This window comes from Tiliqua scincoides, chromosome 8, assembly GCF_035046505.1.
Source record: "Tiliqua scincoides isolate rTilSci1 chromosome 8, rTilSci1.hap2, whole genome shotgun sequence".
NCBI classification, from domain to species: domain Eukaryota; kingdom Metazoa; phylum Chordata; class Lepidosauria; order Squamata; family Scincidae; genus Tiliqua; species Tiliqua scincoides.
The window spans coordinates 12,300,256-12,318,976 of NC_089828.1; the positions used below are offsets into that span (position 1 = coordinate 12,300,256).

The 18,721-nt window shown below is 42.7% G+C and overlaps 1 protein-coding gene across 1 annotated transcript in view; it reads left to right on the forward strand.

Moving 5' to 3' along the window:
• Positions 1-18,721, forward strand: part of LOC136658700 (NAD(P) transhydrogenase, mitochondrial-like) — a 65,054-nt gene that overhangs the window by 38,159 nt on the left and 8,174 nt on the right. Inside the window, exons 13-19 of the mRNA XM_066635520.1 lie at positions 415-560; positions 6,142-6,337; positions 11,235-11,468; positions 13,533-13,693; positions 15,767-15,946; positions 16,847-17,006; positions 17,736-17,817. Coding sequence (XP_066491617.1) covers positions 415-560; positions 6,142-6,337; positions 11,235-11,468; positions 13,533-13,693; positions 15,767-15,946; positions 16,847-17,006; positions 17,736-17,817 — 1,159 coding nt within the window. The remainder of the gene's footprint in view (positions 1-414; positions 561-6,141; positions 6,338-11,234; positions 11,469-13,532; positions 13,694-15,766; positions 15,947-16,846; positions 17,007-17,735; positions 17,818-18,721) is intronic.

Below are 18,721 nucleotides of genomic sequence, written 5' to 3' on the forward strand. Positions count from 1 at the left end.
TCTGCCAACAAACATGTTAGATAGTTGGAATCTAGATCTTTCTGCCTCTGGAGAGTTGCATTACTTGACACCAGTTCCAAACAGGTCTTCCAAGCTCACAGTTATTGCTGCCACTCATGTTTTCTTGCTTAATTTCTAGAGGAAAGGGGAGGGGGACATAAATCTGCTTGGAAATTCTTGATGTGCCAGGACTCTTTGTAGTTTCTCAATGACAGGGGAAATGTACTCTGCACCTTGAAGTATGGGAGCAGCATTCTCTACAGCACACTTGTGTAGATACACTTTATTCTTATTTTGTATGTCCTAGGTTTGAGCCTAGAAAACAGATGCTGGGGTTGAGCCGACTGCATGTGCCTTCTTCTATCTGCTTCTTCACTTTCATACTAACAGGTCATGCTTCTGTTTTTCCAACAGGTGGTTTCTTAATTACCCAGCGAATGCTGGATATGTTTAAGCGACCAACAGATCCACCTGAATATAATTATCTTTATCTCCTTCCTGGAACAGTATTTGTCGGAGGATATAGCGCATCTCTTGCCAGTGGATACAGCATTGAGCAGGTCAGGAATCAGGTTCAGTTTTTACTTTCCGTTAGTACAGCGTGAAAAGTCATCTAAGCAGAGATGAGTATACAGACTTAAAAACTATTAATGTGCCACCCATATCAGGCACAAAACATCACAGGATTCATTGGTGTGTTTAAACCAAATTGTTTAGAAGCTCACAACTGCTTGATCCGTATGCCATGTAAAGAAGCATTAATCAGGTGGTTCATAAAAAGCTATTGATGGTTAATTTTATTTTTTTCCCCCCAAGATATTTTGAGGACCGCTTTTCTATTTTAAAAATATGCCAAGCCATGTGCAATAAAAACAATGATTTAAAACATCACAAAAGACAAAATTAGGCTCAGAAGATTAAAAGAGCTCTAAAACGTGGTTAAAATAGCGCTAAAACAATTGCTTCCCATAAAGCTGAGAGAATAAAAAGCCCTTCACTGTTGTCTGGAGGACAATAGTGGCAGTACCACATAAACAAAATCAGGTCTGCCCAGAGACAACCTTTACTGATCTGGCAGTACTCTGCTTTTGTGACCTGCCCATCTCCCAAGCCCCTCAATAACAATCCCAACAGTGCTGGCCCATCCAAGAGACTGGGTGAGACAGTTGTCTCAGGTGACAGTTTGGTAGGGGGCTCTTGTCCCCACTGCTCTGTCTGTTCCTGCTTTGTTCTCTTGGATTCAACAAGAGGAGAATGAGGCAGAGGAGGAGAAGGCATGAGACTTCCATAAGTTATTTGCTATAAGCAAAACTTTTAGCTACCCCCAACTGCCTCGTTCTACAATGTTCTGTCCGTCCCCCCAATGCATAGCTGCCTTTCCTACAGGAGTGGTGAGGCATTTTCCTGGCAACAGTATTATTCTTCCCTCCCACCCAGCCACCTACACAGTAAGATTCTTCACTAGCTTCTCAATTACATTGGCAGTCAATCTTAAGCTTTCCTAGCACCCAGGACTCCAGTAGCACAGAAATGGCTACTGCTGACTCCAGTGGGTCCAGGAGAGCAGCTGCAGGCCTTTTGGGGGTAAGCCGTGTCAACCTATGGTGGCCCCAATGGGTCTACTCAGGTCTGTACCCACCTTTGAACAGGTGCAGAACTGAGGAGACCCGTGTTGGGTCTCCCAGCTTGGGAGGGATAGGATGCAGCAGTAGAGTCTGCTGCCATCTCCACCCCCCTTCATAGGCTTGATCCTCCCATCCCTCTGCCCTCTCCCCACCTTCTCCCAGCTCTCCCCCCTTCCTAGAAAACCAGTAGTGCCAGCTGACGGTGACAGTAACTGCTGCCCACGTCTCACCTTTGACTTCCTGGCACTGAGGCATAGCACCAGCTGGTGCTGCATCAGTGTGGGTGGCACACTGCACTTTTGCGATAACTGGAGCCAGTGGTAGCAGTGTACTGCTGGTACTGATACCAATAGGATTGGGCCTTTAAACACTTGTCACAGTTTTGCTGGAAGATCGGGGTTCGCATGAGGGGTAATGTGCCATTGCTTCTAAAAATGTCAGCCGTATGAAGCCGTATGAATCCTGGCATTCACCGATTCCCAGAGGAATGAAGAGGATAGCTAAACATGTATTTTTTTTACATATTTTTATGTACAGTAGAACCTCTTTAAGTTGACCACCCAAGGGACGGGAGGAAATTGGTCAACATAGGGAGGTGGTCAACATATGGGGAAAAAAGGCAATTAAATATTATCATGTTTAGCTCCCAGGACAACAAATGCAAGGCCACGTTATTATTTAGATTGCATTTTTAAAAAGTTTTATTGCAAATATCAATGAGAATTGATCCTCTTGTGATGCTTACTATTTATATCATCTATATCATCTATCATCTATATCATTATATTATCTATCATCTATCAAGAGACAGAGAATAAACAGCCCACAATCAGTGTTTAAAAAAAACCCTGAAAATTCATAAGCTTAAAAAAGATTTTCCAAGATGGGACAAACCAGACAAAACACAGGCCCACAGTATCGCGTTCAGTGGGCAACTTACGGAGGGTAAATTAATACTCTGTGCATTGGTCTGTGCAATGGTTGAAGTGGTCAAGATACAACTTACGGAAGTGGTCAATATAGAGAGGTTGGTCTCCCTTAGTGTATATGCAGTGTCTGTCCATACTGTGAAAATTAGGTCAACTTAAGGAGGTGGTCATTATAGAGGGGTGGTCAACTTTGGAGGTTCTACTGTATTTTAAGTGCATGGTTTTTAAGTGCTGTTAGCCGCTTTGGGTGCTCTTCGGGGAGAAAGGCGGATTACAAGCCCAATAAATAAATAAATAAATAAATAAATAAATAAATAAGGCCACAATCCTAACCAACTTTCTAGCACTGACATAAGAGCAATGCAACTCTGAGGTAAGGGTACAAACATTACCTTAACTTGACGAGGCCTCCATGACTGTCCCCCAACTGCAGGATACAGCACATGTCCCACTGGCATAGCTATACCAGTGCTGGAAAGTTGGTTAGGATTGCGCCCTGAGTTAGTTTTCAGCATGTCTTTTATAGTATCTTAAACAAAACCCATAGGAAATGGTGTGACGTATTTTATTGAACCGGCTAATATCTACAATGCCATGTGAGTACACAAACCCATCTCTGAAAGGAAATCTGACAAATACTCTGGAACTTAGATCATTCAGTGGTGAGTAGGTATAAAACTCTGGCTTATTTACCAAACAGCTGTTTAGGAGATAGACATTCCAATGAAAAACTTTCTTTGATATTATTAAAAAAAAAAAACCGGACTCACTTTGATACCTGATAGGTTACAGGGTTGGAGCCATGCACCTCTTTCTATCAAATGCTCTTCAATAAAAAATCTGCTCCTTTATGAAATACCCAGGTGATGTGCTAAACCAAAGCTGAATAGTAAACTAGAGCAGATGTCGACAAATTATTTTCAAAATACAGAACAGTAAGCTGGCAGCACATTTAATAGGTTTGAGTCTAAGACTTTTGTGAAAATGAGTGTTGGAGATGTGCAGTGTACTTGGAATGCAAAGGGGGGGTTAATAGATTAACTAATAGTATGTATGTAATTGCTTGTAATTGATTAAAAAGGTGCTACTGATTAATCAAGCTCTGTGTGTGTGTGTCTTGATGCCACATATACACATACACAAAGACGGACACCGGCATTCTTCAAAAGGGCACCACCTTGACTTGTGTTTAAATCAGAATTGAAGAAAGTGGAAGCCAAATATTCTGTTTTGTCAACTGCTGATTTGTATAGTATTATACAATATTATAGTAAGAGTTCTACTGTATGATTATTTCTTGATGGATCCAGACCCTACTTGCAAGCAACACCACTTTTGTTACTTTTTAAATTGAATTATGAGCACTATCTCATCTTATTATTGTGAAAGGAAAGAATGCCTCTTCTAAGATAATACCAGCAATGCCATAAGCATAATCTAAAATCTAGGAAATGTGCTTCTTGATTCACAATAATTATTCTTACCAGTAAGCAAATGTATGCCCATTTAATCTATTGCTTTCTCAATTGAAATATGTATGATTAATCAACTATATATTTTTTCCACTGCCTTTCCAGAAGGGAGGGCAAAACGCTAAGTTTTGCAGGCTCTGGAACGCTGGTGTAAAGTAGCCCCTCCCCCTTGAAGCAAACTCTCCTTGTTGCAACTGGCCTGAAGGCAAGGGGGAGGTGCTGCTTTACACCACTGTTTGGGAGCCTGCAGAATCTAGCATTTTGTACCCCTTCCAGGAACACCAATAATTTTTCTCAAGTTTATCTCACTCTTCCTCCAAGAAAGCTCAGGATAGCAATTGCAGCACCTTTAAAGAATTCAACATGTTAATTTCCATAAACAGCAACAACAACAAAATCCCACTTCTCAACTATTTATCTTTTCCTTTTAAGAAGCAGCCAGGCATATTAGGAATATACTATTTAGGAGGAAACTGTTTTTGAAAACATTTTTGCACACCTTGAATATTATTGCAGAATAAATTAGGCTGGGTTTAGTTAAATGAGAATGGGATGACTTCACTGGGAAAGATTATTTGAATTACGGTCTGCAGTTGGCTTACAATAACATCTTTTTTGGATTCATGCTTATCAACTGTTACAAATTTGGTAATATGATTTCTGTTTCCCCTCTCCGAGAGGTAACATTAAACATTTGTGATTAGGAATAAAATAGCAGATGCTTTTCAAACACAAGGGAGAGCACCACATGTTATACATAAATGCATTGTCATGCACAGATTTCAAAGCATCTTGGTGTATCAAAACACTGAAGAATCAAAGTAATAGAAAAATCTGACAGGATGATCTCACAAAGCTGGCATCTTTAAAATGTGTTTGAACTAGTGGTCTGAAAAAGAAACACAAAAACACGTAAAGATGACGGCTAAAACCTTTTAAATCATAGTCGGTGTAGAAGAGGGGAGAATAAATCCAGCATGGATGGTTCTACCAAGTAACTATATCAGCGTTTCTCAAACTGTGGGTCAGGACCCACCTAGTGGGTTGTGACCCAATTTCAGGTAGGGCCCGCAGAGCCTTCAATGAAAACATGGATGATGGAGGGATCAAGCCCTAAGGCTATTCAAAAATAATAACTGCTAACTGTCCTGTAATGAGCTGAGCTTCTGCTGAGCTTGTATTAAGAGCTGAAATGAGCAAGAGCTGAGCTTGGGTAAATATAGGGAGATAAATGTTTGAGCACCTTTTTTCTAGTGTGTTTTTTTCCAAGTCCATCAATGACAAGTAGTGGGGGCGGTTGAAGTCTGGGTCACATAACTAATGCCCTCAAGGCTATTCATTAGAGCTGCTTCATTATGAGAAATGGATTGAGGTTTCCCCCCCCCCAATAAATAAATAAGCAAACAAACAAACAAACGAATATATTATTTCTTTCTAGATAACTTTTTTAAAAGTCTTGTAAAGCTAGGTGGGTCCTGACAGAGTCATTTTAAAAAGTGGGCCCAAGTGCTATAAAGTATGTGGACCACTGAACTATGTACTTGAGCTAAATCAATTCTTTCTTTGTTACTCTCCTGGGGGGTAGGGGAAGGTAGAAGGAGCTAAGTCCTCCTCCCCTAATTTCTAGTTGCAGCCATCCACACATGGATCTCCAACATCTCATCTAGTTTGGCCCTCAGTGGATGGTGCCAACTTGCTCCCTAGGAGGGATGGGAAGCTGGAACGGAGTAAAAGAACCTAAAGCATGTTCTTTGAGAACTGAACAATGGTTGATTGTTACATCTGAATCCCCCCAGTATGACAAGGGAGACTCAAATCAAGATTTAAGGATGGTTATTGATTGCGGTGAGCACTTAGGGCCCAATCCTATCCAACTTTCCAGCACCAGTGCAGCCGCAGTGTAGCCCCAAAGTAAGGGAATGGAATCTCTGTGACTGCCTCCCCACCACAGGATGCAGCACACGCCCCGTTAGCAGCTTCACTGGCACTGGAAAATTAGATAGGATTGGGCCCTTAACCACTTGTTAGACTTCCGTTTGCTTGAATGTGCTATATGGGTTTCATGCACGTACATGCTTTACCCTTCATTTTTTTTTTTTTTTTTTTTTTTTACAGATGATGTATCTGGGATCAGGTCTTTGCTGTGTTGGTGCACTAGCAGGACTGTCTAGTCAGAGTACCTCTAGACTTGGCAATGCTCTAGGAATGATTGGGGTAGCCGGTGGCTTAGCAGCTACATTAGGTGCTCTGAAACCATCACCAGAACTACTGGCCCAAATGTCTACAGCCATGGCATTGGGTGGAACCATGGGTAAGTACAGTATGTTGCATCAAGGGGCAAAATCAACGCATATTATCATGGGGTAAATACATTTCATCATATTATCCCATTGATTTTTAGGCAGTAGGGAAATGTAGAATTCCTTTGAACCTTACTGAGGATATTCAATGAATAGATCAGTAAAGGTAGCCAGCTTTCCTACTGCCGCTGTTTTTCCGTAATAAGCAGGTATAGGGAAAGGTTAACTCTTTTTCTTCCTATCATCTCTTTCCTCCAATTTCATGAATGCACACATACACAAAGAGATTTTCAGATCTGTGTTTTCCCTTTTTCTGTTTTAAAATAGCTGTCAGGTTTGCATGTATTGTGTACATTGGGTCTGTGGTTTCTTTCCAGGCAGACATAACTTGACCAGGAAGGAGGGGGACATTCTTTGCAAAAGACACATGTCATTGCCCCTGCTCCACTGATCTCTTCCAGTGTTTCTGAAGCCACAGGGGTGTTGCTTCTCTCCCCATGTAGCAGCAGTGTATGACTTTGCCCCAGTTAACGAACAAATACGTATTTGTAACAACTGACTAATAAGAACTGAGAATATTTGTTACCAGTGGGGGAATCTATGAGTGTATTCTTGTCATTTGTTCATGGCACATCTTTCTGTTCCAGTCCCTGTACTGGAGGAGAATATCTTATGCTATCCATAACATCCACTGCTGGTGATGATCTCCCCACCCAAGCTGTGATCCACCTGGTGGTCTGCAGTTCCCATCATTGGGGACCTGGAATATTAGCATATTTAGCTCCAAAAGGTGGCACTCTTGACTAAGAGGAAAGCATGGAATGGTGAAGCAGATATGTATGTTTTAAAGATAGGACACAGGAAATGTTTTATCTGGTACTGTACTTGCCAGCTAAATAAGCAAGTAGTTTTCATGCTTCAGAACAATGTTCATTAACCTTTGTTATGTTCCCACAAAGTCACTTTTCCTCTTGGAACACCAACAATAACCCAAGCATATCTATATCCATACTGAAGTATCAATTTGCATTTTTTGCAAGATTTAAAAAAAAGTTGTGGAAATAATCTCTCAGCAAATATTCATGGAAGGGGACAAAATAATGAGAGCCTCCACTGTACCCACAAAAACCAACTCCCCTGCAAACCTACAAAACTTTCTGTGGCATTTTGTTTCTTTGTGTGCTTTGACCTTTTTGGTGCCAACATACAAAAAGCTGTCAACAAGGGGGAAAATCTATGGTTCAGCTATTTTCAAAAAGCAAATACTTCAGAAAACCAACTTCTTACACAATCAGAAAAATGGAGTCCCCAAAAATTATGAAAGCTCTTTGCTCCAGTCTGTTTTCTGTGGATACTTTGTGGGTTATATTCATGTGCAGTGGATTAATAATGCACTATCCCCTTCCTGACAACTCAGCCTCCCTGCTCCTTCTCTGACTGCCCAATCCTGAGCTTCCTGGGGCGCAGGGCTGCAAGAGCGTCAAAAATGGTTGCTGTCACATCCTGCATGCTCCGGGCAGCCACTGGTGGCTCCTCAGGAGGGGACTTTTGTCCCCTTACCCAGGGTAAAGAAAGTAGCCCTGCAATGGGGCTACTCAATTCACTGCCAACCAAAAAATCGGTGGAGAATCAAGAGCCTCCGTGTTGGGCAGTGAGTCCGACACGGAGGCTCTGGATCCGGTGGAGCAAAGCTCCACTGGTCGCGCCTCCCTTCCTCTCCACCCTCTGCCCACCTCCCCCCTCCCTGAAACACCTCCTCCCTGCCTTCCCCCATACCCCCACCTACCTCTCCACTGCTCAACAGTCCACATACCGCCGAGTGGTGGAGCTCCGGTTGCTGTCCGCTGGGCTAGCACTGGCACTTGCCTAACGCTAGGACCCGCAAATGTGCCTTACTGTTCAGGATTGGCAGTTACTTATTTAAGAGATCTAAGAGAAGTTCAACACCAGGTCTAGATAAGGAGGCTTGCTAGGGAACTGTAGGTACCTTTGTGAATGAATCCATTAGTTTACCAACGCCTGTGTGGTCAAGGTTCGACAGACCACATAAAACACAGGGAGCTCAATGCTCCTATTAATTTCAAGGGAAAGTGAAAGTGTGAATTACCTACTATGAAGAAATTGGTGCATTAGTTAAAGATTATTGCACAGTCCAGGTCGGTGAGGCTGGCTGGAACATGCAAGGAGCACCACAAGGCTTGGCCTGTGGGGATCTGTGCTGTCTGACTGTCTTGATTCTTCGGAGTTGGCAGTGATAAGCTAGCTTGGTCTATGTCTGGGAGCCACTTGGAGTCAAGATGTGATGCTCATTTTGACCTGGAGGAAGTAGATAACTACTGCTGTTTCCCCCAACTTAGTTGCCAGCATGCAGGTGGGAGGGGAGGGTTGGAATCAGGTTTCTTCCCTGCTGCATGAATTGATATACTGTATATTAACTTGACCCAACCCTCTGTGTTGCATGCTTTTTGGGAGGAGGGGGTGTTCATGTACTGAACACCACTAAATATTGAGGCAGTAAATACTGCAGACTGATAGGGGCCGAACAGCATGGGATTTCAACCCACAACCCCATGGTTGCTTTCTTTGGGAAAGAGCAACATCAAAAACCACCAAATCACACTTTCTAGGTGAGAGTCTTTTGAGCATTTGTGATAGTGGCAAAAATTGGACAGAATTCAGTAGCCAGCAGCAGAATACACACAGCTACCACCTTATCATGAATATATACTGTTGGAAGTTAGCATGGAGTGATTGAAACCTACAATTGTCCGGTAAACAGATTTGCTGTGCCAAAAGTTGCTTGAATGATTGTGCTTTACATCCTCCTTTCCCAGCTTGAGTTGGCATAGTACTGGTAAATCAAAAGGATCGAATTCAGCATTGTGGTGTTCTGCCTGCAGGGTATTAGGGAACCAGATCTTCAGTTTCATCCCAGCATTCCACAGTATATTTTTCAAATATCAAAGTGCCATGCCTGTTCCAAAATATGAATCACAGCTATGTAGGAACAGGGTTCTCATACCAGTGGAGAAGCAGGCTGGATTCTGGTGGAAGTGGTGCATGATTGCTTATGTCAGTGGTTGCCAAACTTTCTTCCACCAAACAGCACTTTCCACACAGGCTTGTCTGCTGAATAATCCCAGCATGTTGCAGAGGATTCTGGAGAGTGTTTTAGGGTAATAACTCTGTTCACCAGGCATGTCTGTTGGGCCTCACTATCACTATGCATGTGGTCTCAGAGCACAGGATACAATCACCTTGCTGAAATGATGCATAGGGGCATAGGAAGCTGCCTTCTGAGTCCAACCATTAGTTCATCTAGCTCAGGGGTTTCAAACATAAGGCCCGGGGGCTGGATGCAGTGCACGGAAGCTCTTTATTCAGCCCTCGGACTCTCCCAGCAGCATCATCAGCTGCTTTCAGCTGCTGACCTGTACTGTTGAGATGTCGCTGTGAAAGGGCAACCTGTGTGATTGTTGGGCTCTCCCATATCTTGAAAAATATGATCAATATGATCAAATATGATTTTCTCTTCTGTCATTTGCAGCTAAGGTGTCCCTAAGTGAGGAAAAAGTGCTTATTTCTGATCATCACCTGTTTAAAGATGTCACTTCCTGCTTAATGACATCACTTCTGGTCCTCAGCTGGCATAATGAATGCCATTGGCCTGCTGAATGAAATGAGTTTGACACCCCGATCTAGCTCAATACTGCCAATACTAACTGGTAGCAGCTCTCTATGCTTTCAGGCAGGATTTTTTTCTCAGCTTCCCTGGAGGTGGAACCTGTGACTTCCTGCATGCAAAGCAGATGCTCTTTCATCAAGTTACAACCCCTCTCTAGCTCTGGGTTTGGTCAATACCTGAATGGATGACCCCTTGGGAACTTTGCGTACTCTGCCTTGAATTCAAAGATGGAAGAAAGGTAGGATATAAAGTAGGATATAAGCAAAGCTGAGAATATAACTTGGGATACCCAAGACACATTCATGGCTGCAGATTGCAGGGGAATTCGAAGGTAAGTTTTCTTTCAGGAAAGCTGGTCTCCAAAAAATTGTCTGCACATTGATGAATCCCTGACAAGTTTCCCAGGGTTTCCCAGAATACAGTTTGCAAATCACTGGTTTAGGTTACAGCAGAGTTTCTCAAACTGTCGGTTGGGACCCACTATTTGGGTCGCAAGGTCATTTATGTTGGGTCCCCATTCATTTCAAGGTGTATTTAGTTTTTAAAATGTGGATAGGATTGCTGCTTTGGGGAGTTGGGGAATTTTTTTTTTAACAGATCAGCAACTGATTGAGAAGGTTAGATGGGTTCTTTATTTTAAATAAATTTTTAAACAGATAACTATTTACATGATTGTTTGATTTAATTTGGTCGTATGGGAGTGTTAAAAATTTTCTTGCTTGATGTTGCCACTTCTGGCCTTGACATCACTTCCAGGTTAATGACATCACTTCCAGTGGGTCACAACAGATTGTCATTCTAAAAAGTGGGTCCTGGTGCTAAAACATTTGACAACCACTGGGTTGCAGAATAACTATCCATCTGCTCTTCTAGTGACATCCTTCAAGTTTATATGATCCTCAAGCACAACTTAATCTGGGAAATGAGATTTCCTCAGCTACCAATTTCAAACGCGAGTCTCCCCAAAAGGTTGTGGCTTTGAAGAGTTTTTGCTCTTCTTTTGCTCATTGCCTTGAAAGGACCTTGTGAAATAACTTTTTGGAGGAGATTGAAAGTGAGGTTATAATTTCCTATTATGTGTCTTTGTTTTTGCACAAAAAAGGGAAAATAACTAAAGAAAGTAAACAGACCTTTGTTACTTAACGGGCTGTTTATACTTTTGAGAGGGTATGAAACACAATATAACATTTTTAATCTTGGATCTAAATCATTTCATTTTGCAGGTCTCACCATTGCGAAACGGATTGAAATCTCTGACCTTCCACAGCTTGTTGCTGCATTTCACAGTCTGGTTGGTTTGGCAGCAGTTCTGACATGTGTTGCTGAGTACATGATCGAATATCCACACCTTGATATTCACCCTTCTGCCAACGTTCTCAAGACCGTGGCCTACTTGGGCACCTACATTGGTGGTGTAACATTCAGTGGTTCTTTGGTAGCATATGGAAAATTGCAAGGTATGCTTCTCTGTTTGCTTTAGATGCACAAAGCGATAGTGTGCAAACTTCTGATAGTATTGCAAATGGCTTTTAAACAGTTAGGAACTCCTTTAACACCAAATTTCCATAAGGATTGGTGCCAGCCTTTAAAAAAAACTCTTTTGAAAACCTTATGGCTTGAACCCAGGATTTGTTGAACTAGGACACAGCAACATAAGTTCACTGTGGATATGACATCACAACATTATCTGGCTCACACAGGGATATGATCTAGTGTGATGTAGTGGATAGAGAGCTGGGAAGTTCTGGGTACTAATCACTCCTGCCATAAAACTAACTGGGCAGTAGCTGTCTCTCTCCCTAATTTAACTCACAGTTGATTAAATGAGAGAGGGGCCATGTGTGCTATCCTGAGCTCCTTGGAGAAAGGGCAAAATAGGAGATTATAGGATGTTCAGAATATTTAGTGTGAAAGTAAGAGGATTGCCAGATCAAGAGCTTGAGAAGTCTCCGGTACTTTTAAGGAATGTGTAAAGTTTTAAAACTGGTGTCAGCAACAAGGTGATCCATCAGAAATGGAAGTAATAAAGGTATAACTTCTTTCTTATACCTGTAAAAAGGTACAATGGCAAATATGGTGCCCTTTCCAGAAAGTGGTACAATGGCCAGAGAAGATTAGAGCTAAAGAGAAGGTTAGAGCTCCTTTGAATGCCTGTTAAAGAGAAAAAAGCGGGGTGTGTATAAACAAACAAACAAACAAACAAAGGACATGTTAGGGCAGTGTTTCTTGGACTGTGGGTCAGGACCTACTAGGTGGGTTGTGAGTCAATTTCAGGTGGGTCCCCGTGTATTTTATTTTTTATATATTAGACTTGATCCTGCCATAGCTTATGACTGCATTTGGGGAAATGTTACAGATCTGTACTTTTAACGGCTAGTATGTATGTGCTTTTAACAGCAATAATAAATGGGGCGTACTCCCAGGTAAGTGTTGATAGGATTTCAGACTTTGGGATGTTTGGGGAACTTTTTAAAAACAGATCAGCAACTGCTTGGGAGAGTTATTCTTTATTTTAAGTGCATTTTTAAATGGGTACTTATTGAAAGGTTGCCAATACAATACTTATTGAAAACTTTTAATTTACTTACTTAATTTGATTTGATTTTGTTGTATGGGGGTGTTAACAATTTTCCTACTTGACAATGTCACTTCTGGCCATGACATCACTTCTGGTGGGTCCTGGTGCTAAAAAAACTTGAGAACCAGTGGGCTACAGAGCTCCAGGACCCCTCTGTAGATTGCAGGAAAACAATGAAAAGTAGCTGAATTGGGGAGATTGCTACAGTAAGATGCGAAATGGTTCAGTAGCTGCGCACGGAACTGTTGGTGGAGTACTAAGGACACAGGGGGATGTAATATAACTGTGAAAAACCGGTGCACATGTGGAAAACAGCTGCTCTTGTATAAATCAAATATGATAAGGTAACAGGCCTACAATGGGAATTATGGTGCTGAATTGAGAAAGCCATAATATATTGAGAAAACTGAAGCAGGCCATAAATAGATGAGTTCAGCAACTACAGGTCGGTAGTACAGATGATACTGAAACCTGTTTTGTCACATTCATTTCAGAAGGATGGACTTGGTTTAGATTCAAGTCATCCGGCTTAACCGATTTTATAGGAAGGACTTCTCAATGTTGATTCTGGGCCTCAGAGTCAAACTAGGCATGGCACTGAACAGATCTGTGCCATTCCTTTTTTATTTTTGAGTTCCATCTGAGGACATCCCATCCCGTTGGGGCTGTGGTATGGGGGGGTGGGTGTTTCCTCACCAGAAATTGATCCCCTAAATCTTCTTGCCCTGGGGTGGGAGTGGCTATTTGCACTCATAGTAGATTCCCTCTGAGGGCAAAAACCAGCTTTGGGCAGAGCAGTTTCTGCTGAGATCATGGCATGTCTAGTTTGCAACTAGTTAGCACCCCAACAACTTTTGCTATTTTGGACACCGTGACCTTTTTCTCTGTTTTCATATATTGAAGGAGCAAACATATGCAGCCTCTATTTTTTTTTTTGTTCTAGGTCTACTCAACTCTGCTCCACTCCTTCTGCCTGGTCGCCATTATTTGAATGGTGGGTTGTTGGCCGCCTCGGCCGGTGGCATGGTTCTCTTTATGCTAGATCCCAGCTATACAACGGGCATGGCTTGTCTTCTTGGCGTTTCAGGACTGTCTTCAGTCATGGTATGAACAGGTTGGGCGAGTTGGGGTTTAAAAAGTAATTGCACTCCCACGGGGTGGCGGTGTTGGTCAGGAACTAGTGGGGAGGACACACAAGGACAGGGTTAAATCTAAGAGGGTCTGGAACACAAGCAGGCAGAGAATGTTGGGCCATGGAAAGAGACTGGTGGACACTGCAACTGATGGTGATGGTGATGATGAATTAGTATATCATTTCATAACCAAAAAGTTTACAAAGCAACTCATGTAGGAGTTGAGAGGATGGTTCTCTGTCTGAAAGGAGGTAACAATCTTAAAAAAAAAATTTGCTCCAGACCCTGCATCAGTCACTGACCTCATGAACTCTGACTTAGGGAACACATCCAGGTTCGGAACTGGGTGCAGCTGCCCACAAGCTTGTCCACTTGGCTGGTGGGGCCAGAGAGTGGGGTCAGTATCACGACAGCTCAGAGAAAGAATGTTTTTTTTCCAGTCCTCTCAGTACTGGTTAACTTGACAGAAGGGAAGACTGTTCTGGTGGGAGGAGTGCAACAATGGAACCTTGGCAGTCCTGGGTATGAAGAACTACCTTGTGGGTCTGCCAAACCAAGAGGCCGGGTATAAATTTAGTAAATAAATAAATAGCAACAACACAGTCCGTGCTGTTGAGCACAAACAACTTAATTTGGGGTGGGTAATTGTTGCCATCTTGGTCCCTGACCCTGGAAAGAAAAAGACATCTTTTTTGCTGGCAGTTCCAATAAAACATATTGTTTTACCCATTGTGCACAAGAATTAGAAAATAACTATGACCACCTCTTTTATTGGGCCAGCAATAAAAAACCGTGTTACTTATTTTGAATTTCAAATAAGGTAGCACAAACTGCTCCCATGACTGTCCAGCATCTGCTGAACAACAGCAAGATGCAGCTGTAGGGGGGAAAATTGGCACTGTTCAGAGGACTCCGCAAAGCTCTCTTCAAAATATTTGTGCAGCTCTATAGAAATTCCATAACAAATCCAGCAGAACCCCCGCAGGATCCCACAAACCACATGTGCAAGGTTCCAAAACGATTTTGCTGTGGGCAGCATAGTAAAATAAGCCATTGGTTAGTCAGTCAAATGTCCTTGTAATTCTAGACTTTAAATGAGAAAGAGAGAGAGAGAGAGAGAGAGAGCTATGAGATGGTGTGGGGAAGATCTGGTGTGGGGCCCACTCCTCAAAGATGCAAAGTTCTTTGGGGTCCTGTTGACGTCAGGAAAACCTATGGGTGCTCAGAAACATTGGGAAATCATGGCTACATCTTTTGGACCATGATTTTTACTTTAAGAAAAGCTATCTAGCAGCATATTGTGAAGGTACATTATAGAGAAAATAGCAGTGACACTGTATGAGCATACAAAGCAGTTCAAAGGTCTTGTGGGACTTGTTGTCTAAGAGGGACAAATCATACATGAAGTAGGAGTAGATGTGTATCGTTCGACTGAGAGCCTGACTGCGTGCCTTCATAAGGCATACAAATGCATTATACAGCTATCCTATGCTTGCTGAAGAGGAATGTGGGATAATGTGTGTTTGTGTGTACATGTCCATGCTTGCATCCATAGGCTTCAAATGTGCATATAGCTTGCACAAATTTCTTTTAAGACAGCCTTGGTGGACATGCGTCAAGCCGGAGTGTAAAGTACGTGTGCATGTGCTATTTTTCTACCCCCAAAAACCTGCACATAGATTAGCATTCAAAGCAGTCTGTGACTCCAACGTTCCAGGTTCAGTCTTCACCTGAAAAGGATCTCAGATGAATGAGGCTGGAAAAGCCTCTGCCTGAGGTCCTTGTGGCTACTTGTACCACTGATGGAAAAACACTGCTTAGAAATTCAGAGATAGAGCAAGCAAGTCCATCAATATTTGCCCAGTGAAATGCCTGTGGTCTGAAAGTTCATGGTGTTTGAGACTCAGGTTTTTTGTTCCATCTCTGTGTTTCATGCATATTGATGTCTGCAGCAGTTTTTTTTTTTTTCTCCTTTTCCTTGCAATGTTAATCTCATCTACCCTTTTGCTACCTCTTTCCTCCTGTGGGGCATACAAAATGGAAGGGAGTCACTCTCACTGCAGCAATTGGTGGAGCAGATATGCCTGTGGTGATCACTGTGCTTAACAGCTACTCTGGATGGGCTCTGTGTGCAGAAGGGTTTCTTCTGAATAACAACCTGATGACGATTGTCGGAGCCTTGATTGGCTCTTCCGGAGCAATCCTGTCTTACATCATGTGTGTGGTAAGCTGTGAACATGCCCACTGTGGTGAACATTGTCATTTTGTTTGTTAAACAAGGGTGTAGCTTTTTTTAGGGGCTATCTTTCATGGCTATCCCATTTTATTGATTGGCTAGAAGGTTTTGATGGGGCAGCTGCTAGGAAGTCAATTTCATTGTGAGAGAGATCTAGAGATTTATGGTGTTTTGCTTTTTTGCAACATCTGTTTATTTACAAATATGGGAGCTGAGTAGGGAGAGCAGGCGGCATCCAGATGGACAGTGCTAAATTTTTTAAAGCATACTTTTTCTCTCAAAGCAAACAACATACCTTTAGAGCCCCGTCTTAGCCAGCTGCAAAATCTCAGGTGTATGTCTCTTTTGTTATACTTAAAAATGTCAAACATTCTCTCTCTCTCTCTCTCTCTTTCTACACACACACACACACACACAGAGAGAGAGAGAGAGAGAGAGAGAGAGAGAGCAGCTGTCTCCATCTCCACCCTGGCTGGTAGTTATGTTTTGCCTTCCTACCTTTAAACATCAATTAACCACTAGGGCGCAATAAAGGAACATCTTTAGCTATACAGACCTTGTCATGACTAAGGGTGCAATCCTAACCCACTTTCCAGCACTGACATAAGGGCAATGCAACTCTGAGGTAAGGGAACAAGCATTCCATGAGTGCCACCCAACTGCACAGTGCAGCACACGTCCCATTGACACCACTATGCCAGTGCTGGAAAGTTGGTTAGGATTTGGGCCTCATTTTTCTATAGATAATTTTATGGCTCAAAACTGAGGAGTGGGGGCGGGGCGGTGAGGCACTCTGAAATGCTACCTGTTTCACATAGCCTGCAACATTTTTCCCAGTGGATGGTAGCTGCCGACATTTTTAACCAGAAATCTTTCATGGTTGCTTAGGCCATGAACCGATCTTTGCCAAATGTCATTTTGGGTGGATATGGTACAACTTCTACAGCTGGAGGAAAGCCCATGGAAATTGTTGGAACACACACCGAAACTGGCATTGATCAAACCATTGAAATGATAAAAGAAGCTAGCTCAATCATCATTACCCCTGGTAAGAGTTCAGTGATGTTTCATGAAACAGGTCATTGACCAAGCATATATAGACTAAGGACGCAATCCTAACCCACTTTCCAGCACCAACATAAGAGCAATGTAGCTCTAAGGTAAGGGAACAAACATCCCCTTACCTTGAGGAGGCCTCCGTATCTGCCACCCAACTGCAGGATGCAGCACATGTCCCATTGGCTTTTTTTTTCAGTTGATACTGTTTTTTGTTATTTTGTTATTAGTATTTGAGTGTCCATTGGGAGAGAAAAGGGCCTCTAAAATATCAAATCAACTCAGCCTTGACTATTACCTCATTCAGGCTCCACTAACAAGTTATGAGCAGGGTCTGTACAGCATCCCAGCAGGGCTCTGAGCACAGGCCTGCAGCATGGTTTTCTCCTAAGGGGGGAAAAAAGGAAATGTAGAATCTGTGTATTCTGTGTGAGGTGACAGTATGCAGTTAATTTTAATTCTCTCTACCTGAATACAAAACACTCTGCACAACTTGAAGTCAGTTCACACCTGCTCTACTGGGCAATATGAGTGAAAAAGACAGTTCCCTATACCTGGATCTTTAAATTTGATAGTGGGAAAAGATGATAGATGAGAAAGAAGGCCAGGAGAAATTGGAATTTAAATGAATGAATGTCAACAAAGGCAGTGCCATGTTGACCTGGCAAGTAAAGCAGCAAGGACTTGATCACTGACAGTATCTTTTTTTGCACTGTTACAGGTTGGGGCCTTTGTGCAGCAAAGGCTCAGTACCCCATTGCCGATATGGTGAAAATGCTTAATGAACAAGGGAAGAAAGTCAGGCAAGTGTGCTCAAAATGCTGCTGTAAACGGATTATATCAGCATTACCAAACTTCCTGGGATCACAGCACCCCAGCCTCTTCTTCCCAGCTGTCCTGGATGCTGCCATCTTTGACCATGTGAGATCTTGTGCAATCTAGTTGGTGGTGCCTGGGACAACAGGAAGAATAGGCCACCGGGGATATACCACAGAGCCGCTATGAATTTGCTATGGTGCCTACTTTGGGAACCACTGGATTGAATTAATTAATAATAAGGGAATTGACCATAAGAGGGCACTTAAGGTTCCATTCCTTTGTGGCTGGCCCATCAGTGAAGGGATGGGTGCAACTCACATTGAGTGGTTGGGAATGGCAATGTGGGGAATGGCAAATGGACAGGGTGCTTTTCACCTGCCACACCTCCCTCAAGCCTGCCACAGTCAGAGCTGCTCCAATCTGCTTCCTGCTCGCTTTTCAGCAGAGAAAGCAGCAATGCAGGTAAGGCACTCTTACTTTGCTCCTTCCTTGCTTGGTCCTTTTAAAGAAGCCAGGAAGGACAAACTACTGGGAGCACGGCCAGCATGTTTCATATTGTGCTGTGGCTCCGAACTGGATTGAGCCTTTGTGTAGCTGCCATTTTAATTTTAGAACCAAATCCAAACTAGACAGTGATGTATTTAACATCACTGTCTAGATTGGCTATCAGTGGGCTCTCAGTCCTCTCCTGCCCATCCCATTCTGTTCTGCCACTAGAATCCGCCTCACCACACCCAGTATATGTGTTCCTTCTGCCAGCAATATGAAGAAATAATCTCTCTCAGCCTACCGTACCCCACAATGTTCTAGTTACCACATCTCAAAAAGGATGTAGTGGAACTGAAAAAGGTACAAAAGAGAGTGACCAAAACAATTACTGGGCTGGGG